Source organism: Acanthochromis polyacanthus, chromosome 3 (genome assembly GCF_021347895.1).
Source record: "Acanthochromis polyacanthus isolate Apoly-LR-REF ecotype Palm Island chromosome 3, KAUST_Apoly_ChrSc, whole genome shotgun sequence".
In the NCBI taxonomy this organism is placed as follows: domain Eukaryota; kingdom Metazoa; phylum Chordata; class Actinopteri; family Pomacentridae; genus Acanthochromis; species Acanthochromis polyacanthus.
In genome coordinates this window covers 15,807,139-15,832,758 of record NC_067115.1, presented here as the reverse complement: position 1 = coordinate 15,832,758, position 25,620 = coordinate 15,807,139, and the positions used below count along the sequence as shown (strand labels likewise).

Genomic DNA, 25,620 nt, shown 5'->3' with positions numbered 1-25,620 from the left:
CTCCAATGCACTGCAGCACAGCCAGGACATCCAACTGTTTCCACTGATGCTCATATTGGTAAACTTCAAAGCAGGACTGCAATAATCTTGCTTTGAATTCATCTCATTTTTCTGTAGTTTTCAATTAAAAAAAATTGTCATTGCTAAAAAAAATAGACTACTCTGTTGTTGTGGCGCCTGGCAGCACTAGCTCTGCATGGGAGTCGCAGTAGGGCAGGTGACCATGCAGTGATACCTTATTGGTGCACTGTCTGACTGTGTTGATGAGCTCCTGGATGACCATGTCGATGCATTTCAGACAGGGCTCTTTCAGCTTAATGATCTGCTTTTTCACTATCGCCTCAAACGCCATGTCTGGGGTGAACAGTCCTGTCCTGAAGGACATACAGACATGGAGACGTGGACCAGGAGACACACAGGATAGCGTGAAACAAAAACCCACACTGGGAAAACACAACTGGACAGATGTGGTGGAAAAGCAAATGAGGAGTAAGGGAGAAAAAACATGAATGACTGGAGGAGGCGACAGACATAAAGCAGCGAGCAGGCAGTAAATAAAAACTGCTCACAAACACAACAAAATGAAGACATGAGAGTCTGCACACATAACAGCGACGTGATGAAAAGTTTGAACACAGACAATAAAAGCCGACAGACAGGTAAACAGACAAATGTAATGCTTTTTTTGCAGGCTCAACTTGCCTGACTCCGTGGATGTTCTTGATGGCATAACTGATCTCTTTCCTCAGCTCCTTCTCATCAAACTCCATCTAAGATGCAGGAAAAAAAAATTAGATTCTATTTTCTATAAGCATAATTAATGACTCTTCTTTATTAAGGTGAAGCCAGACATGTAGTCTGGAAATGTAGCGACAGAGAATTTCTAAAGATTGCGCCATCAGTGCTAGGAGTGTCCTGAGCCCAATCAAGGTAGCTTTTAAAGGGAAACTTCGTTTTTTTTTTTCAACCTGGGGTCTGTTTGCATATGTCATTTTATACATGTGAGTGATGGAGAAATAAATTTTCGACATGGCTCCAGTATTTAGCCAGGCAGGCAGCTTCGCAGCTCAGCTAGCGAAAAGTATGGGGCAACTGGCCCCACCACGTCAAAGTCCGCCCTAACGTGCTTTTTTTCCCCCCACACTGACCGGCTCGGATAGTCTCAACAAGTGTCCCACAACATACTAGAGATGAGAAGTGAACGGATTACCGAAGTTTTTACGTCGAAGTGCATCAACTGGAGTTTCAGGGTCCATTTGTAAAACGTTTAGCCACAACTTTAGCGTTTCCGTCTCCGAGTACGGTAGTCTGTGAAAGCTGCGCGAAGTGTAGTGCACCATTCTATTGCCATAACTCCGAAATGCGCACTGACGACCCATTAGTTTTACCAGGTTTAGAAAAAACTAACTGATCTGTAATCCGATACAAAATTGCTCCACTCGTCTCTCTTCACCTGAGGCAAACAGCTGTTTCCCTCACCGGTGTTTTGGCGCGCGATTTCGGAACGAGATTTGTTTTCTGGCGTCCTGAGATTTGGATACAGACCACAACAAAGAGCGATCGCCAAGTAATGTGGAGGTTTTCGTTCACTTCTCATCTCTAGTATGTTGTGGGACACTCGTTGAGACTATCCGAGCCGGTCAGTGTGGGGTAAAAGCACGTTGGGGCGGACTTTGATGCGGGGGGGCCAGTTGCCCCATACTTTTCACTAGCTGAGCTGCTAGCTGAGCTATGAAGCTGCCTGCCTGGCTAAATACTGGAGCTCTGTCGAAAATTCATTTCTCCATCATTCACATGTATGAAAACGGACCCCAGGTTGAAAAAAAACCGAAGTTCCCCTTTAACTCATCAGTTTTGGCAAGAACCTAAACCTGAATTTGTTTGTTTGCTGTCACATGTGCTGTAAATTTGAACAACTTAATATGCACAAAAGTATCATTCAATAACAGGTTAAATGATAGTAATAATTCAAGATACTTTTTGTCAAGCATTCACTGATAGTGCTTTGTCAAGCACTATCAGTGCTTTGTCAAAAGCACTGATAGTTAAGCACTATCAGTGCTTAACAAGCACTGATAGTGCTTGTTAAGTCGCAGACGAATGACACAGATCCAAAAGAAGCTGTTACATACACCATTGCTATACATGTGTCGTGTTTAAGTTGATCTTAAGGTAATTTAGCATGTGTCCTGATCGGAGGTGATTAAACCTCACAGAGGACTTCGTCATGGTGCCCCTTTAACAGCGAAACCCCCATAATGCTCTGCTCGCTGTGGTTGCCTCTTCTGTTTGCTACATGACTAAACAGCAAGTGGCACTACAGCTGATCAAAAACACTTAGTGTGTATTATCTGGTAAAAAAAAAAGCCAAATAAACTTGATCGAGACTAATCCCTAATCTGTAAATTCTCAACACACAGTTCTAAGACTGAATAAGCCACAAGTATACCCTTAGAAGCACAACCCTTTCCTGTTGTTTTAGCTGTTTACTGGAAAATAATAGAGCAGTTACTTGGGAAGTTAAATAAAATGTAAGTAAAAACAGGTGAGTTAAACAACAAAATCCACAAATCATACTTAAAGCAATTGAAGTGACAAGGAAAGACCATAACACTGCTCACCTTCACCAGCTCGAAGGGAAAGCGCTCATGGAAGATACGGTTGATCTTTGCTCCACCAGACAAGTTGGAGGTATCCACTTGATCTCCAGATCCTTCTATGCACTTCTCAAAGTCCACGCCAAACTGCTGCACCATCCTAAAGGTTTTACATAGCATGAAATCAATTTACTAACTTCTTGAGTTCAGAAACATTTGTGTGTCTGTGTATGGAGGCACTAACTGAAGCAAGGCCTTGGTCTTGCGTGCAGGGTCATCTGGACGGAAGTTCTTGTACTCCTCCACTTCCTTCTCCAGTGATAAAAGTTGGCTTTGCAGCTTACTGCGTAACCCTGGCAATGTGTCGCGGATGTGGTTGGTGAGTTGCTGGAGAGAAACAAAAGGTAAAGTCAGAAATTCACTTTGAAGTGTGCAGGTTCCTTACAAGTAATAAAGAACAGAGTCATGTGGCCAATAAAGCTGATTCAGACAGAACAGAGTTTCAGATAATGCTCCAAATATAGATGCTGCTGCACAGAAGCTACAAATTCTAAAACATGGATGCTTTGCGTACACAGAGATTAATGTCATATGAAATATGGCAAAAATCTCCCCTTCTGTCCCAGACTTGCAGTGTTGAATAATGGCCAGAAAAGTCTTTTTGCAGAACACTAGGATGTGACGGTGAAAGTGACAGCTGACCTTTTGTATTCATTATTCCATTAGACATCTGGGTGACATTTTGTCATAACTGGAGAATGAATTCTTCTGTTACAGTAACCTTTGACCACCAAAATCTAACCAGTTCATCACTGAGTCCAGGTGAACATTTGTGCAAATTTTGAGGAAATCCTCTTAAGGAGCTATCATTCTGAGACACTCAGAAAGCATAATGTCTCCTACAGCTGTTGCCAGGGCAAAGTGATAAAACTACACATTAGTCAATGTTAATTTGAAACGTGCAGTCATATTTGTAATTACTCACTGTAACTCAGAGCAGTCCTAACATATCTAAGAAAGCATTCCAATCAGGGCATTAATTATCAATTTGAGCTTAACCCCTTAACACTCAACAGCTGAATACAGTTTAAGGGAAAACTGCATCAGTACTTTTAATGGCATGACACTAATTATACATTTTACATTAAAAGCACAAAGCCTTGTGATTTAAACCGCATAAACACATTTGAATGGTCAATAGTCTGCATTTACAGTGGCTATAAAAAGCATTCACAGCCTTTGGATCATTCGTCCTTGCTTATAATACTGAATCATGATCAATTTCATTTGGCTTTTTTGACAAGAATTTACAGAGAAAGACTTTTTCATTTCAAAGTGAAAACTAAATTCTACAAAGCAATGTTAATTAATAAAATATTTAAAATCCAAAATAAGTGACTGAATAAATATTCCCCAGATCGCGTCCAGGCCTGGACCTGGGATCTTTCTGCATGGAGTTTGCATGTTCTCCCTGTGCATGCATGGGTTATCTTCGAGTTCTCCGGCTTCCTCCCACAGTCCAAAAATATGCTGAGGTGAATTGGTGATTCTAAATTGTTGGTAGGTGTGAATGTGAGTGTGCTTGTTTTTGTGTCTGTGTAGCCCTCTGATAGACTGGTGACCTGTCCAGGGTGTCCCCTGCCTTCAGCTGACATCTGATGGGACAGACTCCAGCTCCCCTGCAACCCTAATGAGGATTAAGCAGTGTGTACATAATGAATGGATAAGTAGTCACCCCCTTTAAAGCGACTCACCTAATTCAACACAGGTGCAGTTAACTGGTGCTAGAAGTCACATAATAATTGACATAGAGATCATCTGAGTGCAGTGAATGTGTCTCAGTGATTGAGCTTAAAGACACCTGCATCTGGAAGGTCCAGTCACTAATGAGCTGGAGCCTCATTTATAAAACATTGCGTAGGATCCATACTAAAAGTTTGCGTACGCCCTTCGCCCCTGATTTATAAAACTGTGCGTACGCACAGCTGCTCGCAATTTCTTTATAAATCACACACCAGCTGGAAGATTGCACAGGTGGATCCACCTCACATTCCGCCCACAACACACCCAAATTTTACCATGAATGGTCAATGCAAAGTAACTCACGAACATATCTGTATATAAATAAGCTGCTGATCCACGGCATTTTACGCAGCGCCGGCCTGCAGTCTTTTCACTGCTGTGCGTCAGGATGAATGAATCATGTGTTGACCCAGGCCACTCTGCCACTAAATTTGTTATGATCATGTCCGATGTACAAATAATTTGTACACTGATTGAATATACATTTTTTTGGTTCACATAGACAAATTCATTTTCACTCGGAGCCCTTATAGTAACATGAGTGCAGTCAGTTACGCCGATTACATTTGGGAAACCGGACATCGCTGCAAATTTCCGTTTAATGTTGGGCTGTTCACCCACAGTGTAAGGAAGCCTGATGTATTGACTGGTCATGTTTATGTCGTCATCCAAAACAGCTGGCATTATTGTGCTGAGGGATGGTTGTGATATCCCAGACCTAAAGGACATCATTTAACTGTATATCAGACCCAAACGGGATTTAGACAACAAACGTAACCTCATATATTCTTCATATAAAACGCATACATGTTGGCCAATTCCTGCTAGAAGGAGCCAGTCGCCAGAAAACCCCGAGTCGTCAGCTCCGGTGTCTGTACCGGGATGGCGTGGTTTCGGCGGGTGGGTCGGTCTAAATCAGCTTATTAGCCAAGTCATCATGGGCCACAAAATCTCCATGATCCCTGAAATCTCTCTCCATTCTTATCTACCATTTATGTGACTTCCAGCAATGCCAGCGCATCCATTGTGCCACATTACGCACGGCTGTCACCCGCTATTTATCCGCTTGATCAGCAATTGGACTGATTGTCACATGCCTTTTCCAAATTAGTAATCAATCAGTGCCACTCACCGCTCTATATCATTTGAAGATGGAAGTTTGATATATGAACATAGTTCTGCAAATACAGTCATAGACCGAATGGCACACTATAGGAACATCTACAACAATGAGGGTTTATGACTGTCGGGCTCTACAAGTCTAATATGTGATGACAATAAAGGTTTGAGATCAATCTGGTTTCAATTCACCACTTCACCCTCCGGCACTGCCGTTCCAAAATGTGCTTAAGCAAGCATCAAAGTTGGCGCACCGGTGCGCACATTCTCACGCTAAGTTTGTTTTTTTATAAATCACAACCTTTGCGTAGAAAGTGGCGTACGCTACTTTCTAGCCCTGTTTTGTGCGTACGCAAGCTTTACAAATGAGGCCCCTGGTACTCTTGGGCTTAACTACACTATGATAACAAAACAACCTCCAAGCAACTCTGTAAAAAAAAAAAAAAAAAGTTATTGAATAGCCTAAGTCAGGGGATAGATGCAAGAACATTTCCAAGTCATTTGGAGTACACTTAAATTGTTAAAAAATGGAAGGAATATGGCACATAAATAAATCTGCCTAGTGCAGGCTGTCTTCAAAAAACTGGCTGACTGTGTAGGAAAGAGACAAGTGAGGGAGGCCACCAAGACATTTATGACTCCCAGAAGACATTTAAACTGATGTCTGTTCTTCACCAGTCAAAGCTCTGTGGGAGAGTTTCAAAGAGAAAGTCGCTGTTGAAAAAAGCTCATATTAAACTCATCTACAGTTCTCCAGAAGGCATGTTGGAGAAGTCAACTTTAGGAAGGCTCTTTCGTCTGATGCGACCCAAATTGAGGTTTTCGCAATCAGACTAGACATTATGTTTGATGGACACCAAACACTGCACATCATCACAGGAAAAAAAGAGAAAGCTTCAAAAGGGGTGAATACTTTTTACTTCACTTATACTGCACCTTTCAAATAGGCCAATGGGTTCATTGTCTTTCCCAGTGACATCTCAGCTGAGGGTGGAGATCACGGATCAAACCACCAACCCTTACCGTTAGAGGACAACCTGCTTTACCACCTGAACCACAACTTTTATATACCACAGCTATGACAGCAGCAGTAATAGAACTTACTTCTTCTAAGAGTGTGTACACACTAAAACAGCAGCTTCTTTTCTTTTCTGTCCTTCATAGGGCCACACATTCTTGTTAAATGATTGCACCGTTTTCACTGTAGACATCCAACAAACAAACTGCTTCCATGCTTTTACTCTTTTTTTTTCCAGTATAAAACTGGTGTGAATGGAAAGAGGTAAACTTTTATGTCCTGTAAGTGGCTTGCAGTGCAGACGTGTGTGTGTGTGTGTGTTTGATCTGGTGTGTGTGTCACCTGGTTGAGAGTCTTCTGCAGGTGAGGTGTTCCCATACGTTCTGCAATGTGTCGGTATGCAGGATGGGACAGGAAGAACTTCCTCTCAGCAGCCAAAGCAGCGCGAATGTCTTTCTTTCCGTCAATATCCTTTTGACTGCGGTTCACCACTCCAATATAACCTGAAGAGAAGTACAAACAAAAGCATCCAGAAAGTTTTTATTTGTACTCCTAAAACAGATCAATAGTTGTTTTACTTACTTAAGACCAGACTGAATGCAAAAAGTCATGCATTTTGTCAGAATTTACAAAACAACATAGTGCACAGGATGTAAAGACACACAGTAAACAACTCATGTACATTTGAGGTTGGCAGCTATCGATTAGCTCAGGAATTAAGTATTCTACCGATTATAATCAGCAATAAATACAAAAAATACTTTTGCTTTATTAACAGTCAAACATATAAGAGAAAACAAGACAGGTCTTTTAAAATGAGCAAACAATGACTGAATGACAACTTACCTGCAACTAATAAAAGAAACGCCAAATACAACCGAGCAGGAGACACTGTTAATTTGAAGCTGCACGCGTCAGACTCAAGCCGACCTAAGTGCCACCTCTGACTCCAGGTAAAGTCACTACAGTCTCTAATATTCAGATTTTGTTCATGTGATAATTTAGTTTAATCTGATTATTGGTTGAAGAATCTTTGAAGCTTCAGTGTAAATTCTTTGCATCATTTTAGTCTCAGTTAACTTTAAACCATTACTTTCTAAAACTGTGTATATGTATATATATATGTATATATATATATATATATATATATATATGTGTGTGTATTTATATAAAGGGCTACAGTTCCTCCAAAGTTAATCTTTGTATCTTTGTAGTATCACAGATTTCCATCACAAATATCCAAAACTATACACAAGTCCTCCTGCTTTCTGTGTGGTTTTACCTCTGCGGAGTGGCAGCAGTTTGTTTTCCAGAATGTCTCGTGCATCCGTCCCCTCATCCATCAGGTCCAGCTTTGTAATCACACCGATGGTCCGCAGCCCTGAAAACAAAGGCACATGATTACATTTTAATATTTACATAAAAAAACAGGACTTTTAGGATTCGCAGACATAGTTTAAACTTCATTTTACATCAGCACTAATCTATAGTTACAAGCCTTGAAATGGTTAATAATACAGCCAAAGGTGCAGAAAATCTAATTTAATTACATCTCTGCTAATCTTACTCAATATATCTTTGCTGCCAGGCACCCTTTTAATAATGTAACTGTTAATTATCCTGACGAGCTGGTTCCTGTGCTGAGGCAAAGATTAATACAGAGGAGAAGAGTGCTGACAGCTGCAAGTTACAGCCCAAAGTAATTAGTCTTGTACTAAATTAGAGCAAAAAAAAAAACGGTTACAGTTACAAAAATATCCAAATGAACATGATCCTCCACCATCGCCCAAGTTTCACAACATCAGCTCACCCTGAGGGTCGACCTCCTTGGCAATCTTGAGGGCGTCGGAGTTGGCCAGGTCGGTGTTTGCTGGAGTGACAGCCAGAATCAAACAGCTCTCCTTGGTGATGAACTGCATCAGCATGTCTCTGATCTGATGCTCAATGTCCACAGGCTGGTCACCCACGGCCACTTTGGTCATCCCCGGCAGGTCGATGAGAGTCAAGTTCAGCACTGAGAGGGGAAAAGGGAGGAGGGAAGGATGTACTCAGTCAGACAGAAGTTGAAGACGGGCACTAAGAAGGCTTTGTGTGAGAGTGTGTGTTACCATGCGGTGAGTAGACGCGGAGGTTGATGGGGATGGGGGAGATGCCTTTGTTGGATCCAGTGATTCGGTCTGTCTCCGCTTCGATCTCCAGACGGACTTCATCAAAGTCCACAAACTTGCGTCCCTTACAGTGCAGGAACTCTGCGTACTCTACAAGGAGGAAATGGGTTTGAGACACAAGCTGAACATTTTTTCATCAAATCTGCACCATGATATAAATGGCTTGTCATATTCTGTCAAAGCAGTTTATACCATTGAAGACCACTTGTACATATCAATAAGCTTACTAAAATTATCCAACTCAAAAACTAATGTTACCGATGAACTCAGGTTTTACACGTTTCACTTAATGACACACGTATGCACAGAAGAAAATCTGACAAACATGGGATGGTCGTGTGTGAGCTGTTTTTAAAAAGGTAGCAAACTGAGGTGGAACGATCGATATGAGATGTAGTTATAAAATAATGAGAATGATGATGTCATTCAAGTGTTTCAGGTGTTTGCACTGTGGTCACACTGACAAAAGCCCAGTCTCCTTATTTATCAGCCACACCTTGTGCATTCTGCAGCACGTCTGACTCAAAGTTTAAACTTCAACACAGTGACTTTGCAAATTCAAACCTCAGTCACACCTTCAAAGCTATTTCATGTAGTCATGCTCCATCCATGTTATTTTATTTTTACACAGGTAACATACAGTAGAAATAAAGCAAGTCTATGAATAAAATAATGCTGCAAATCAAAAAAACAGGTCCGAAAAAAATCGAAATTAAAATTTCCACTCAATCATTCAGCCCTATCTTAGACAGCAAAGAGGTTGATAGACAGGCAGGGAATAAATAATGACAACATGATGGTGAGAAAGTGGAAGATGCAACAAAACAGATCAGTGGAATAATTCTAAAGGAGTGAAGCTACCTTATTTGGACAAAACAAGTCACTGTAAGCAGGACTTTAGAAGATTTTTTTTGTGAAAACGTGTCTTTGCGTGTTTCCCAGCTGAAAAAAGCAGTTACATGTATACAGCTATAGAATCTGTAAGTCCTCTGACCAAATATTCAGTCACTATTTGGATGTCAGATGTAACCAGATGTAACAGCTGATTCTAGCTACATAAACTTGATTATTCATTTAATTAATGAATTCAAGCAAGCAAAAACTGCTCCCAACAATTGAGATTTATTTGTACAACTTGCCTGCTACGTTGTTAACCAGCTGGAGGATTAATGGACGACGGGTGACGATGCCAGATCCTCTGGGCAAAAAGTCCCTGAAGGAGAGACGGAGGCAGAGTTTAGGAAATACACAGCTTAAGGATATGTGTGGTAAAATAAATGGCTGATGTTGGATAGACATCAGTCACTTTTTAAAGTGATTAAATAACAAGCATTAGCTATCTTTTTACTGACATAGTAAAAAGGAATCATCAGCACATATTTTTAAACTAGCACATATTTTTAAACTATCAGCATACTAAATGTGCATCAGCTTCCTCCAAAATAAGAGTTCATGCTGTAAAACTGCTTCTGAGTACCTTAAATTACGTATGCAGGCCTCTACCTGAGCATGTGCATTATTGATGCCAGACAAAGATTGACTTACAATCCTGCTCATTATAGTACAAACAGAAACAAACTCTGCTTCCCCTTCTCATTGCAAACACGTTCATCAGCATGGAAACTCATGTTCAATAGAACTGTGATCATTTCCAGGTCACTGATCACAAAACACTCCAGGCCATGAGAACATGTCTATGTCTGTCTGTCTGCACCAGTGCAGAAGCAGCAGTAAGGCCTGACTTTTGACTGTAAGGTAAGTAGGCCACACAAAAATATACCCCCCAAGATCTAATCATCTGAACACACACACTGAATCTGTGCCTGATGCTCCCTGCTGACAGAGCAGTCAGGATGTTACACAACTGTGATCCTCATCCTGTTTCCTCATCTCTTCCTGTCACTTATGAAACCGCAACATGAGTTCTACAGTTACCATCGAGACAATTAATTAATTAAATCACAGAGTGATTTACTAAGGAAACTGGACGCGATGAGCTCCTGAGGTCATTTTGTCAATACTTTGTAGCTGAAACCAGTGGTTCCCACCTAAAGTTAATGATCATTCTGTTACTCCATTAACATAAAAATCCCTGGAAATATTTTTTAAATTAAGCAAAACTCTGCTGGTTCCAGCTTTGGATGTTATGTTTTTCTCTGCTTTATATCACTGGAAAAGGTGCAAAAAGTCTTGATTTTGGGCCTTTAAAACCCACTGTCCATTCTTCACTTTTATTAGTCTTTATAGGCTAAACAATCAAAAAATTGTTATCAAAGAATGCCAGAAATGTTTAATTAGATGGCTTTTTTTCAAAATATTCTGGCTTGTGACACTTTAAAATGATGCATATATCTGACAACAGAGGGATATTGCCCTTGTTTTGGTATCAGTTGAATTACTAGGAACTTAAAAGGTGAAATTATCCATCATACAACAAGGAAACATTATGTCCCCAAAAATGTTGTCTATCAACTTTCAAGAGATTAATTGTGTGCCCCTCTGGAAGCGTCTTTACCCTCAAACTGGGAGTCGATGCATTAAACAATCAAACATAAAACAACAACTACATTAACCAGTGATGTAAACGAACAAACACTGGTCTTGGAGGCCAGTGTTACATCTGTGCATGTCCGCAGGCTAATTAACAAACATGAAAACAGCTCAGCGCCCCTCTGTGGGTATCTGGTACCCAGTGTGTCATATACACATGACAGTGCAGCTGGTGACATCACTGATGACCCCAGCACAAACACATCAATGCCCCTACTGTCTCCCTCAGCCACTGCTTGGAGCTCGGAAACAAAAGGCAACAGGAAAAAAAGGAGACATGGTTCCCTAATCAACATTCCCAATCTCTTGGACAACAAATGAAATCATTCTGTGTGTCATGAAGACGAGTAAAATGTTCGCTTCACTTAAGACGTAAAGCTGCTGCTGCTATCTTCACTTGATTAGGCCTCCTCGGCAGCTCGTCCTCTTCCCCTTCCCTTTCCTCTGGAACTGGTTTTATGCCAAGCTGAGTGTGGGTGACTTTTGATAGCAAAAAATGATTATTTTCTAGAAAGCAACAGCTGGTTTCTGCTATTTGTCATCAAGAAAGATGACCAAAGAAATTCCTATGAGCTCATCCATCATTCCCACAAGGAAATAGACACTCCAGGCATTTTTATTTGCATTAATAATTAATTTATCTCACTATGACCTCATCAAATCTGCACCTCACCCTTGAAAATCAAACATTAACGTGACCTATGCATTGTGAGGCCTATAAAGACATATTTATTTACAACCCAAGTAGTCTCAGGGAAAAACAGCTTTAGTAAATGTTTGACAGGGCAATGAGACATGCTGACTATAAAGAGCAGAGAAAAAGATCTGCTGTGGCAGTCTTAGTGAATTGTTTTATGATGTGGATCTTTAGTGCCACTTTTAAACATTTTCAAATCAATTTCCCTTCAGCATTTAATCAACAGCTGTTTTCTTGCGTAAAGAGCGTAATCATCAATTGTGAATAGCTCAGCTCTAAAATGGAAAAAAAATCGTTGATGGACATTAAACGTTAGAAACTGGGAGGCACCGACACACAGAGCGCGTAACCAAGTGCTTAGTTGGCGACTTTTACGCAAAAGCTCCAAGCTGTTTGTATAAACCCAACAGTCACGAATATAAGTCAGAAACAGCCAAACTAACACTCGGATTGATCCAAGAGTACACATAAACTGTACAACCTCCCGACGAAATTCTCCAACACGGAGCTCTTCCCTGCGCTCTGGCCGCCGACGACCGCTATCTGCGGCAGGTCCAAGTTGCAGCTTTGGCCGATGGAGCTGAAGGCGTCCTGGAGCTTGTTGATGAGGGGAATCAGGTCTTCCATCCCCCGGTTTCCCATAGCGGCGGCTCGGTCAGCCCTGCGGGGCTTTCTCCTGCGCTCTTAGCCGGTCAAATAAGATCCAAAGGGTCGCTCGTCCAGCAAAACTAAAGTTCCCAGATGGCACAGCGGTCCGTCACCGTCTCCGAGAGGTTATGTCGTTAAAACACAAGACAGTTTAAGAGTCAAACGCCTCGGCAGTGTTCAGAGAAATGCCAGGATTCTCAAATCGGTGATTGCATGACAAAAGTCCCCACATTAAACCGAAAACTTCTGTCATCATCCGGTCAGGCGACACCCAGCCTCCGCCGGAGAAAGTAGCTCCGCCTCCAGCGTCGTCCTGCTCGGTGATTGGTCCACAGACACGTCACTCAGAAGCATGTCAACATTTTTATGAGTAATTTTTGAACTGTGACAGAGAACGAAAGGAAAGTCTCTAGTAAAAACTGCATGACAGTTAAGTTTGCTTCATCTGGATGATTCATATCTGGTAGTTTAGGTCAAGTTTCCAAATGTTACCTTGTTTATAATAATTCATTGAGTTCATTCAACCTTTATTTAAACTTGTAGTACACTGAGGTAGGAAGGCCTCATTTACAGTGTGGCAAAGTAGGAAAAATAGAATAGGTTAGCACACAAATAAAGTTGCATAACATTAAAATATTTCTGGGAAAAGTGAATAAAAGTAACTAATATTAATGTTAACATTTAGGTTTTACATGAATCAACTGAAACAAGAGCAGCTGGAGGTAAACTAAGGTGGAAAAAAAGGTGGAAAACCCTTAAATACCCCAAGGATAAAAATGAATCAAGGTTCAGGTTGTATTGTAGGTTGTTCCAGGATTGTAGGTGCATGATGGGTAAAACTGGATTTTACAAGCTCAGTAAAAACACCAGTTGTGCAACTAAGGTGCTGTGCGGTGCCCTCCACCCATCTTACTAACTTACTGAGGGGCACAAAAGTTTTTTGTCCACCGAAGGGGGGCCTGTCAGGAAAAACTTTGAGTGTACGGCTTGAATTTTCTGCTGCTTTTATATTGAACTCCTACAAGAGAACTTATGGTTTGTTTTTTCATCATAAAATGAACACATTTACTGTAGAGACATGAGACATATCAGAGGGGCTGACAGAAGCCATGAGTTGAAATGATGGCAAAATCATTCAGTGGGTAGAGTGGCCCTCTTGTAACTGGAAGGTTGCCGGTTCGATTCTCGGCCCGTCGATCTCATGTCGAGGTATCCCTGAGCAAGACACTGACTACGTTTATATGCCATCAATATTCGGGTTAAGGTCAATATTCCAGTTTCTGAAACATTTGGAATAACCCGTTTACATGACTAAACAGACAGAGTTACTCCTGTTGTGTGATGCTATGTGGCGCTGTGGTGCCGCGTGTGGGTTTCGCCATGTCTGTTTACCTCTCCTTGTGTATTTCCGGTGGGTCGCGTGCCAGATGCGGCATACAAGTAGTTGCCGTACTCAAAAGACCAAGATCCCTTTCGGATAAAACACGCGCAGAACGCAAATTAATGTTTCTTTCTATGGGGATATTCCGATGCGCGTTTATATGACGAGATATTCGGGTTAGAAAAGGAGTAACCCAGGGGTCTTATTCGGGTTTTTAAAAACTGGAATATGAGTATATTCGGGTTTTTGCTGGTGTTTACATGGCTGTACGCAACCGGGTTATTGCTAATATTCCGGTTAAGAAAGGGTTTTTGACTGCATATAAACGTAGCCACTGAACCCCTAATTGCTCCTGGTGGGTCGTGGTTAGCGCCTTGCATGGCAGCTTCCGCTATCAGTGTATGAATGGGTGAGTATGACGTATCATGTAAGGTTGATGCTACGGGTACGGAGGTACGGGTCCGTACCCGTAGCATCTGTACTAGAGGTACGGACCGTTAAGGTCACTGAAGAGCTGGCGCCGGTTAACTACTATTTGCTGCACATTACAGGCAGTTTATATGAATGACTTTGACGGCGAACATTGTATAATTTAACCAAAAATACTCGGATTACCAAACCGGCTCATTAATATTTATGCACGTCGGATTACCAGCCAATCACAAAGCGCGTTCATCAGCCGGCTCATTAATATTCATGTACGTCTCATTAACATTTATGATAAGGGAAGTGCCGTATCCGTAGGCCACAGGCTACGGGTACGGGTCCGTATCTGTAGACACTACCTAAATGGTAAATGGTTGTATTTATATAGCGCTTTTTATCCAAAGCGCTTTACATGATGGTAGTGTCTACAGATACGGACCCGTACCCGTAGCCTGTGGCCTACGGATACGGCACTTTCCCTTAACATAAATGTGAATGAGACGTACATGAATATTAATGAGCCGGCTGATGAACGCGCTTTGTGATTGGCTGGTAATCCGACGTGCATAAATATTAATGAGCCGGTTTGGTAATCCGAGTGATGAAGGCGCTTCCGTGATTCGAGGTGAAATCTGCGTGCCGAGCCTGTCGTGTCAGTCATCCGTTGTTCTCTTTTCTATCATGCATAATGTCTGGACGCACAGAACAATGAAGAACATCAGTCCAAAGAATAAAGGGAAACGTGTAGCTGCCGTTAAACTCTGATATTCTGCACCGAAGATCCCTGTCTGATTGACCGGCACCAAGTGGGAAGCTAAGGTCGGTGATTGGTCCAGAACGGGTTACCGGCACGGGGTGTTCACATGCACAGAGGGTGATTGACTGAGGGGGTCTGCACTTGTGATGCCTGAAGTGGATGATCTTTTGTACAATGTCTTATAAATATAATTATCTGACTTTTTCACGGACAAAACAAATGGCGGAACTAACAGCCAGCAAACGAAAAGTATTTTTTTACCTTCAAAAGTAGCGACAGACTATTACATATTAACAACCTAAACAAAACCCTTACGTATTTTCTACGTCTGTCAACACAGACACTGCACGTCAGTCACTTTAATGTTAGCGGACTCTGTTGAATGGCTAAGTTACATAACCACAAACAAATCTCACAATATCACAGTAAATCGAGTTTGTTGTTTTTTTTTTATTCATGCCGAATTAAAGAGCTGCTCCTCACCTTTCACGAGTGTTTGTTTCATATTCGACATCCTTAACTTTATCTTGTAAATTAGCGTCCGAAATTAAATGGGAACATTTGCAATGGAGTTCGTCAGCCGCTTCCACCACTGAACGCGGTAAACTAATTAATAGGAACTGGACTTCAAACAATTTAGACACGGTGTCTAAAAGCGTAAAAACTGCAATGTCTAAAGTGTGAGAGGAGACGGTGTATTTTTGGTTAAATTATACAATGTTCGCCGTCAAAGTCATTCATATAAACTGCCTGTAATGTGCAGCAAATAGTAGTTAACCGGCGCCAGCTCTTCAGTGACCTTAACGGTCCGTACCTCGAGTACAGATGCTACGGGTACGGGTCCGTACCTCTAGTACAGATGCTACAGGTACGGGTCCGTACCTGTAGCATGAACCTACCATTTATCATACATGACAGAGGAAATTACTAAATCAGTCACTAAAATGTCCACAAGAGGGCGTTAGAAAGCAAACCAAGGCACAAAAAAAGGATAAAATATGGGGCATGTGAAAATAAAATGACTGATATTCAATAAAGCACACTATAGTCAGCAGAAATTGTTAAGTCATAAACCTAAATTAGATTTTGCTCATTTCAAGACTTGACTACAAATCGTACAGCTATATTTCTTCAATTAAAAGCTCCGAGTGACTGAAAACTGAAAATTAAATAATATCATTTGACTTCCTGTGAAGTGCAGTTTTGACAAACATGCTCTGGTGCTTCATCATCAACAGGTACTGTGAGGTAGAAAATTTCTGTCTGCATCTTCACTTTTTATCATTTAATTTGACTTATTGAAAAAGCAAACATAATAAACAATCAGTAATGCTTGACAAGGTTTTGTTTTAGTAATGGGACAGCTCAGCAACTATTTCCAATTAGTAAATAATTAACAAGTCGTTCATGGGGAATTTGAAGTTTATTAAATGTTTAAAGCCACGTGATAAATTAAAAAAATCATTCAATACATAAAAAGAAACCAGTAGCCAGGTAGTTCCTTTACAGTGATTATTTTGTGTGTGTTCCTTTTGTCATGACTCAAGCAGAGAAACAAACCTATATATAGCAAGTCCATTTTTACTGAGAATGACTGACTTAAGTGAGTAATAGATTGCTAAACAGGATGTTAAGTATTTTATTTTGAGCACGTTTGCATTGATATTATGAGCTATACAACCACACTAGATATTAACTTAGCAAATAGTAAACTCTACATTGTACCAAACAAAAGATTTTGTTGTAAATTTATTCAAAGCTCTTCCCAGTATTTATACACACACACACACACACACACACACACACACACACACACACACACACACACACACACACACACACACACACACAAATAGAATCTCCTACAAATACACAGAACTGATCATGTTATTATTCCTCGTTGAACTCTCTTATTGTAGAATAGAGAATTTACTCTGCTGCTGAAGGATTGGTGGCACCCGGAGCTGTGCCGTTTATATTTGTGTCAGATTGTGAGCTTTTGTCCTTCTGGAAAGTGACGCTGGAGTATTGGAGCAGGTCTTCAGGAAGATTGACAGTCGCATAAAGAGTCACCGGTGAGCAATCCACCTGACTCTCCAAATGTACCTCTTCGTAGTTGTGATCTTCATTATCTCCCTAGACAGGAGAAGTGATGTGTGATAGATGCAGCTGCTGTAATTATATGCAAATTAAACAGACACACACACAAATACCTCTGAATGATGTACAGTATCCGTTCTCCTCTCAGACGTTCGTCCTGCAGCACAGCATGAAAAGAGCATTTGAATACAGATAGATGATCTTTTTCCCCAACCAAAAACAAGGAGAATGCTCATGAATCTACAAATCCATAAGACAAATATGTGTGCATTTTGTGCGCAAATGTCCGCCCCTCGCCTTGTGCTCTGAGGAGTTTGCATCCATACAGTATCAGTAGAACCACAGCCACCACTAGCAATACCAGAGACACACTGACGCCAATAATCACACCTGCAAACAAAAGAAAACAGTAGGAAACGCTAAAGCATAATGTTTTATCATCCTCAAGATCCATGCATAAAGTAGAAGATGATTTTTTGTATTTTTAGGGAGATGAACAGCAGCTGTTTGTTAGAAGACACTCAAGTCATGTTTGTTTGCAGGATTACCTAGGATGTTTCCATTTTTCTGTCTGGGTTCATGTTTGATTGTTGTCGGTCCTGGTTCTGTTGTTTTTCCCTGCAGATGTGGCGGGTGTGACTTCTTGGATTTTTTGCCTTTTACTGATGTGAGGGGGTGAAAAAGCAGAGGGTTAGAGATTCAAGGCTTTAGTGGCGTTTTTGCATGCAAAGATACACTCATGCAAACAGCTTTTTAATGCAGGAAGCTCATCACGCTCCAGTACACAAACACTTCACTCATTCTAGGTCTTTCTCATTATTTTTAGACAGTAAAGAAAAGTCATCAGTGGAAAAAAGACAAATAAGGGTTAAATCAAGTAAACATAGCAATGCAAAAAAAAAAAAAAGCAAAATAGTCCTTTATATAAGCAAAAGTCCTGCTTTGATGCATTTTTTTTAAATGACATAAATCAATACTAGTAGCAAAATGTACTTAAATACCAAAAGCAAAACTACTTGTGGTGTAACTGAATTGATCACACTAAAAATCATGTATGAGTTCAACAAACACAGTTCGGATAAATTTGTTTTTGTCTTTTTGCTTTCATTACGTATAGGACAGTGGAGACAGAAAAATTGAGTAGAAGAGTGGAGGAAGTACATGCAGTAAATGGCCACAGGCTGGATTCGAACCCATGACCGCTGCGCCGGGGACTATTATAAATTATTTTCTAATTATATAGTCTCTATTTATGGGTCACAAAACGAAGTTGATGCGATTACCGATGTTATTTTGTCAACCAAACACATCTGTAGGATCCAATTCATGCTCAGTTCAAGAAACAAAAACTGATCTTGGTCACTTTGTGTGTTTGACTGCTGAGATAGTAGGTAGCTGACACAGCTGTTACTCTGTGACTGCCTGTTTTTAATAGAATATGAACGATAAAAGATTTTCAGACTTTGATTCATGGAAAGCGGTATGCAGATTCTGCCGTTGGAGAATCTCAGTGGCTTCAAGTATTCACTAAGCTATTAGAACACCATCAAAATAATGTTTGCAATTTGAAAGACTTGATCTAAATAAGTAATTGTATTTATTTATTTTTTAATCTTGCAACCATGCATTTAAATAAGCGTGAGGCTAAGTCCACTGGATTACTTTTTGGGCTGCTTGTCAATGTTCTATTGATACATCCGTTCATCCATTTTCTATACACCACTAAATGCTCATTAGGGTCATGGGGAGCTTTAGTCTATCCCAGCTGACTCAGGGTGAAGGCAGGGGACACCCTGGACCAGTCTGTCACAGGGCTACATATAGAGACAAACAAGCACACTCATATTCACACGAAACACATTAACCTCAGCATGTTTTCGGACTGGGGCTGCACAGTGGGTAGTGGTTAGCACTTTCGCCTTGCAGCAAGAAGATCCCTGGTTCGAGTCCCGGCCTGAGCCTGGGATCTTTCTGCATGGAGTTTGCATGTTCTCCCTGTGCATGCGTGGGTTTTCTCCGGGCACTCCGCCTTCCTCCCACAGTCCAAAAATATGCTGAGGTTAATTGATGACTCTAAATTGCCCGTAGGTGTGAATGTGAGTGTGATTGTTTGTCTGTATATGTAGCCCTGCGACAGACTGGCGACCTGAGGATAAAGTGGTGTATAGAGAATGGATGGATGGATGTTTTCAGACTGTGAGAGGAACAGGAGAACCCGGAGAAAACCCACGCATGCACAGAGAGAACATGCTAACTCCATGCAGAAAGATCCCGGGAAGGTGGGGACACCAGCTGGGGATCTTTTCGCTGCAAGGTAAAAGTGATAACCCCACAGCCACTGTGCAGCCTCCTACTGATACATTCTTCCACCGTAGTCAAAACTAATGGATTCTTCACTGAAATGGAAACAAAAAGGCTGAAAGGGACAATTATGGAGCAGCTAGATGTTTCTGCCACCTGAAGCCTGTTGTGAGTTCCTGACTAATATGTGTTCTATCTGCAGTAGCACATTAGAATACTCACCCACAGACAGATGTACTTTGGTGTAGTCATCAGGCTGCATCGTTCTTCCGGAGCCACACCAGTATGTTCCAGAGTCGGCTTCGTTCAGATCATTAATGTACATGTAGAAGTATTTTATTCTTTTATTATCCCTGATATCAAACCTGTCTCTAACTACGTCTCTGTCTTCCTCTGTTGTTTGTATTATCTTCTCACAGTTTAAAGGATTCTCCCCTTTGCACAGGAATTTTTCATTACCCTTGTGGCTTTCAGGATAGTGGCATTTAATCTGTGCAGTCTCTGAGATAACATGACTGATGTTTTCCACTCGTTTAATGTCATCCCAGTCTGAAAAAAGAAAACTCCAGGTCACCACAACTACTTTTTACAAAATGAATTAGGGTTTTTTTAGTTTAAATTGTATTTTCATACATATGGGTTTCAGATCAATCATATCAATACTCACTCCAGACATGGAGGTGGATCTCCATCAAACATGTAGGGGAGTTGTCTTCAACATGTTTCAAAGCACACCGATATTTTCCGGTGTCGTCCTTGGTCAGTGAGGAAATATTCACTGTGTAGACTCCTTTCTGTTTATCGTCTGTCAGAGAAAACCTGCCTAGTTTTGTGTAAAGTGACGAGTGGGATGATATTTGATCATTTCCATCCACCTTGTAGAACGATTTGATGTGGCTTTCTTTTGCTCTTGGATACTTGCAGGTGATGGTTACAGAACCTCCTGGAAGTGCGGTGATGTTCTCTGGTGTGTTTTCACCTGCCAGACACATGATTTATTGAGGTTTGTGGTTGGTAGAAACTTGAAGGTGACATATTAAAGCTGTTAAGATATGGAAAAAAATACTTCAATCATTCCCCAAACCTACAACTAGTTAGTTTTCCTGCTTTACAAGTGACTAAGAACTCAACTCATGTACTGTTTAACACTAGCCTAAAGGCGTCCAGCTCAAACTGTTTTAACAGCATGTGCTTCCTTAAGAGGGCATGATCAGCAGCAGCTCATTGGTTTTAGGAGCAAAGCAGCCTGATTAGATCATTCCTAAAGCCAGGAGTTATATATACACGGTAAAATGAACCATCTTTGCATTATTTGGTGCTGGAATAAGTGAAAGAAACATTGCAGGACTTTGATTCATTTGCTGAAATGGTGCACAATATGCAACCTTTAATGCCGCATAGGTGTGTATAAATCTATGTGTCTCGATATCCCTAATGTAAAGGTTTACGTTCCTGCACAGATTAAGTTTATTCGTTCTTCTGTTTGTCATCACATCTGTAACTTGAAAGCTACTACCCTCGTTGACAATGGCAAATGAGAGCCAGTGAGGGTTATAAGGGCAGAAAATATGGCATGGTGTTTGCAGACATGTGAACAAGAGTCCTGTACACCTTAGCCCTGTAAAACCAACAACATCAGTTTTATTTTTTATTATATACACTGCTCAAAAAAATTAAAGGAATACTTTTTAATGTAAGTATTGCATCAAATCAGTGAAACGTGTGGGATACTGATCTGGGGCCTCATTTATAAAACACTGCGTAGGATCCATAGGACCTTCGGTCAAACGACCGAATGAAATAACGTTCAATCTGCCCCTGTTGATATATGAACATAGTTCTGCAAATACAGTCGTAAGCCAAATGGCGCACTAAATGAACATCTACAACAATGAGGGTTTATGATTATCCATCTCTACAAGTCTAATATGTGATGACAATAAAGGTTTGAGATCAATCTGGTTTCAATTCACCACTTCATCCTCCGGCACTGCCGTTCCCTCTGTCTCCAAAATGTGCTTAAGCAAGCATCAAAGTTGGTGCACCGGTGCGCCGTTTCTCATGCCAAGTTTGTTTTTATAAATCACAACGTACACAACGTACGCCACTTTCTACGCAAAGGTTGTGATTTACGCCACTTTCTAGTCCTGTTTTGTGTGTACGCAAGCATCAAGAATCAAGATTGGCGCACCGATGCGCACATTCTCACGCCAAGTTTGTTTTTATAAATCACAACCTTTGCGTAGAAAGTGGCGTATGCCACTTTCTAGCCCTGTTTTGTGCGTACGCAAGCTTTATAAATGAGGCCCCTGGTCAAGCAAGTAACTGAGGGGCTTTTTAGTAAGTTTCAGCTGCTTTGGTGTTCATAAAATTAACAACAGATGCACTAGAGGGTAACAATGAGACAACCCCAAAACAGGAATGAGTTTACAGGTGAAGGCCACTGATATTTTTTTCCTTCCTAACATTGTCTGACAGTTTTTCACTAGTTTTGCATTTGGCTAGGGTAAGTGTCACTTCTGGTAGCATGAGGCGATACCTGGACCCTACAGAGGTTCCACAGGCAGTCCAACTCCTCCAGGATGGCACATCAATGCGTGCCATTGCCAGAAAGTTTTTTGTGTCTCCCAGCACATTCTCAAGCGCATGGAGGAGATTCCAGGAGACAGGCAGTTAGTCTGGGAGAGCTTGACAGGACTGTAGAAGGTCCTCAACCCATCAGCAGGACAGGTATCTGCTCCTTTGTACAAGGAGGAACAGGATGAGCACTGCAGTAGCTCTACAAAATGACCTCCAGCAGACCACTGGTATGAATGTCTCTGACCAAACAATCAGAAAGAGATGTAATGAGAGTGGTCTGAGGGCCCAGCGTCCTCTAGTGCCCGCTGTGCTCGCTGACTGGCACCGTGGAGCTCGGCTGGCAACACAGGAATTTGCAAGTCCACCACTGGTGCCCTGTGCTTTTCACAGATGAGAGCAGGTTCACCCTGAGCACATGTGACAGGCTTGAAAGGGTCTGGAGAAGCCATGGAGAATGTTATGCTGCCTGTAACATTGTTCAGGATAACCGGTTTGGTGGTGGGTCAGTGATGGTGTGGGGAGGCATATCCATGGAGGGACGCACAGACCTCTACAGGCTGGACAATGGCATTCTGACTGCCTTTAGGTATCAGGATGAAATCCTTTGACCCATTGTCAGACCCTACATTGGTGCAGTGGTCCTGGATTCCTTCTGGTGCACGACAATGCCCGGTCTTATGTGGTAAGAGAACTCATGCAGTTCCTGGAGGATGAAGGAACTGATACCATTAGCTGGTCCCCATGTTCACCTGACCTGAATCCAGTAGAACACCTTTGGAACATGATGTTTTGTTCCATCCGACACCATCAGGTTGCTCCTCAGACTGTCCAGGAGCTCAGCGATGCCCTGGTCCAGTTCTGGGAGGAGATACCCCAGGACACCATCCGTCGTCTCATTCAGAGCTTGTCCCGGCATCGTCAGTCATGCATACAAGCACATGGAGGCCATACAAACTACTGAATACCATTTTGAGTTGCTGTCAAGGAATTTCAGCAAGATGGACTAGCCTGCCACATCAGTTTTTCACTTGATTTTGGGGTGTCTTGAATAGCCCTCCTGGGGGGGTTGATAATTTTCATTTGCATCAAACAATGTGGCACTTTTCATTCCTAACACATTATCCAGTCCATATCAATGCTCATATCCAGTTTGTTTTTCCCCGCATTGAAATATGATGTATTTTCAAAGGGTTCCTTTAATTTTTTTGAGCTGTGTGTGTGTGTGTGTGTGTGTGTGTGTGTGTGTGTGTGTGTGTGTGTGTGTGTGTGTGTGTGTGTGTGTGTGTGTGTGTGTGTGTGTGTGTGTGTGTGTTCTTGTACTTGCTCCATTGTGAGAACCATTTTCTGCATTTAACTATCAAAATGAGGACATTTTTACAAAGTGAGGACATTTTGGCCGGTCCTCACTTTGAAACAGCCATGTTTGAGGGTGAAGACTTGTTTTTAGAGAACAGGTATGAATTGAGGTTTGGTTAGGGTTAGGGTAAGGATTAAGTTTAGGCAATCAGTTGTGATGGTTAAGGTTAGGGTAAGGCTCTAGGAAATGCATTACGCCTATGGATGTCCTCACTAAGATAGAAGTACAAACATGTGTGTGTGTGTGTGTGTGTGTGTGTGTGTGTGTGTGTGTGTGTGTGTGTGTGTGTGTGTGTGTGTGTATAGTTTTTGCTAGTTTTTCTACATTTGGGTTTTACAGGGTTAGAGAAGTCTGTAATCCATCATCTACTGTGATAGTATAGCTTACATGTGCTGGAAATGAAAGTGAACTCAATCAAATGAGTCTGAAAACAGTAATTTTACCCACCAGTACCACCTTTTGGATGATCATACACAAGACTCTGTTCATATTCCTCTTTTACTTTTTCAAGTCATGCCTTATAGAGCAACAGCAAGTGACAAAAAACACATCTTGTTGCTACTTTTACGTAATTTCATACTCAACGCGTGGTTGATCTGCTTCAACAGTACTGTGTGGTTTGGTTAAAAAAGTGATTGATGATGATGCATTAATGTGCATTAATAAATATCACTGTTGCAGTCAGTTAAACAAAAGCTGATTCAATCCAAAACCTGATTGCATAGTTATTATGAATAGCTTTAAGATAGATGTGTATGGAGTAAACGCGTGTTCCTCTGAACTGTAGAAGAAAGGAAGTAAGAAGCAGCAACTTCAAGAAAACATGAATCATCAAATAAGTAGCGGTAGCTGAAACTTGTAATTTTGACATCCAACATACTAGTGTGTCTCTGAGAAAAGTATTGAGCATGAAGTTTTACATCTTTGTTGTACTTACAATTGAAGTTGTCAGGTCCTCCTTTATTTCCCATCACAGGCAACAAACTCACACTCACTGTCATTTAAAAAAAAGTAAAATAACAAGAAAGAAAAAAGATATTTCATTATCAGACTTTCAAAATAAGTTGCTGTAAACTCCTTCACTTCCTAACAGAAGAGTGATGCTACCTGTCATTAGGCAGATGAAGACTTTAAACGTCATCCTCATTGTCTCAGCATGAAATTTTTTGCAGTTTTCTACAGTTTAATTCAAACTTGATAACAAACTAAATTTTTCAATTATTAGTTTTACTGACATCTGTGTACTCTTCTCTGACCACCCTGTTTTATTCCACACTTGCTGCCTCTCTGCACAAGTGAAAGACCGATAACTTCTCCTTTCCAGCATGAAACTAAAAATATTTGCATGATGTTGTAGAAAGGGGATGTAGATATGTTTTCAACCAAAAGACTGAGATAGATAGAGACAGAAAAGGAGAAGAGAATATGAGATGTGTGAGAGTGCTGAGCAATTAATCACCTGCTGCATCTTGTGATCTCTTCTGTTTGAAGGGAAACCTACTTGCACTTCACAGAGCAACAACCGCAATGTCCCTCCTGTCATAAAATTATACAGCCAGTTATTTATATCCGGATGGAACATCACCGACCCATGATGTGATATTAACTTATTCTGTCTGGAAAGGAGGCTGAAATATATACACACGTGGACAAAATTGTTGGTACCCCTCAGTTAAAGAAGGAAAAACCCACAATTCTCACTGAAATCACTTGAAACTCACAAAAGTAACAATAAATAAAAATGTATTGAAAATTAAATAATCAAAATCAGCCATCACTTTTGAATTGTTCATTAACATAATTATTTTAAAAAACTAACTAATGAAATAGGGCTGGACAAAAATGATGGTACCCATAACTTAATATTTTGTTGCACAACCTTTTGAGGCAATCACTGCAATTAAACGATTTCTGTATTTGTCAATGAGCGTTCTGCAGCTGTCAACAGGTATTTTGGCCCACTCCTCATGAGCAAACAGCTCCAGTTGTCTCAGGTTTGATGGGTGTCTTCTCCAAATGGCATGTTTCAGCTCCTTCCACATATGTTCAATGGGATTCAGATCTGGGCTCATAGAAGGCCACTTTAGAATAGTCCAACGCTTTTCTCTCAGCCATTCT

At 41.1% G+C, this 25,620-nt stretch overlaps 2 protein-coding genes across 5 annotated transcripts in view; both read right to left on the bottom strand.

The window, feature by feature from the left end:
* Positions 1 to 12,894, bottom strand: part of LOC110972036 (dynamin-2-like) — a 28,808-nt gene extending 15,914 nt beyond the window's left edge. The window contains exons 1-10 of one of the 4 annotated variants that reach the window (XM_051945362.1): positions 12,434 to 12,893; positions 9,845 to 9,918; positions 8,646 to 8,795; positions 8,348 to 8,551; positions 7,820 to 7,918; positions 6,880 to 7,040; positions 2,842 to 2,984; positions 2,622 to 2,757; positions 703 to 770; positions 236 to 374 (exon numbers count right to left, since the gene is read on the bottom strand). In XM_051945362.1, coding sequence (XP_051801322.1) covers positions 236 to 374; positions 703 to 770; positions 2,622 to 2,757; positions 2,842 to 2,984; positions 6,880 to 7,040; positions 7,820 to 7,918; positions 8,348 to 8,551; positions 8,646 to 8,795; positions 9,845 to 9,918; positions 12,434 to 12,594 — 1,335 coding nt within the window. In that variant the 5' untranslated portion in view covers positions 12,595 to 12,893. Of the gene's footprint in view, positions 1 to 235; positions 375 to 702; positions 771 to 2,621; positions 2,758 to 2,841; positions 2,985 to 6,879; positions 7,041 to 7,819; positions 7,919 to 8,347; positions 8,552 to 8,645; positions 8,796 to 9,844; positions 9,919 to 12,433 lie in introns of all 4 variants that reach the window. The other 3 variants (XM_051945360.1, XM_051945363.1, XM_051945361.1) reach the window with 3 other exon arrangements.
* Positions 12,895 to 16,661: 3,767 nt separating this feature from the next.
* On the bottom strand, positions 16,662 to 24,775 carry LOC127533303 (polymeric immunoglobulin receptor-like). The gene is made up of 7 exons (XM_051945941.1): positions 24,610 to 24,775; positions 24,440 to 24,496; positions 20,233 to 20,544; positions 19,722 to 20,114; positions 17,813 to 17,962; positions 17,545 to 17,654; positions 16,662 to 17,300 (listed from the first exon to the last, which is right to left on the bottom strand). The coding sequence occupies exons 1-7, from the start codon at positions 24,647 to 24,649 to the stop codon at positions 17,094 to 17,096; spliced, it is 1,269 nt and encodes a 422-aa protein (XP_051801901.1). The 5' UTR covers positions 24,650 to 24,775; the 3' UTR covers positions 16,662 to 17,093.
* Positions 24,776 to 25,620: the final 845 nt, after the last annotated feature.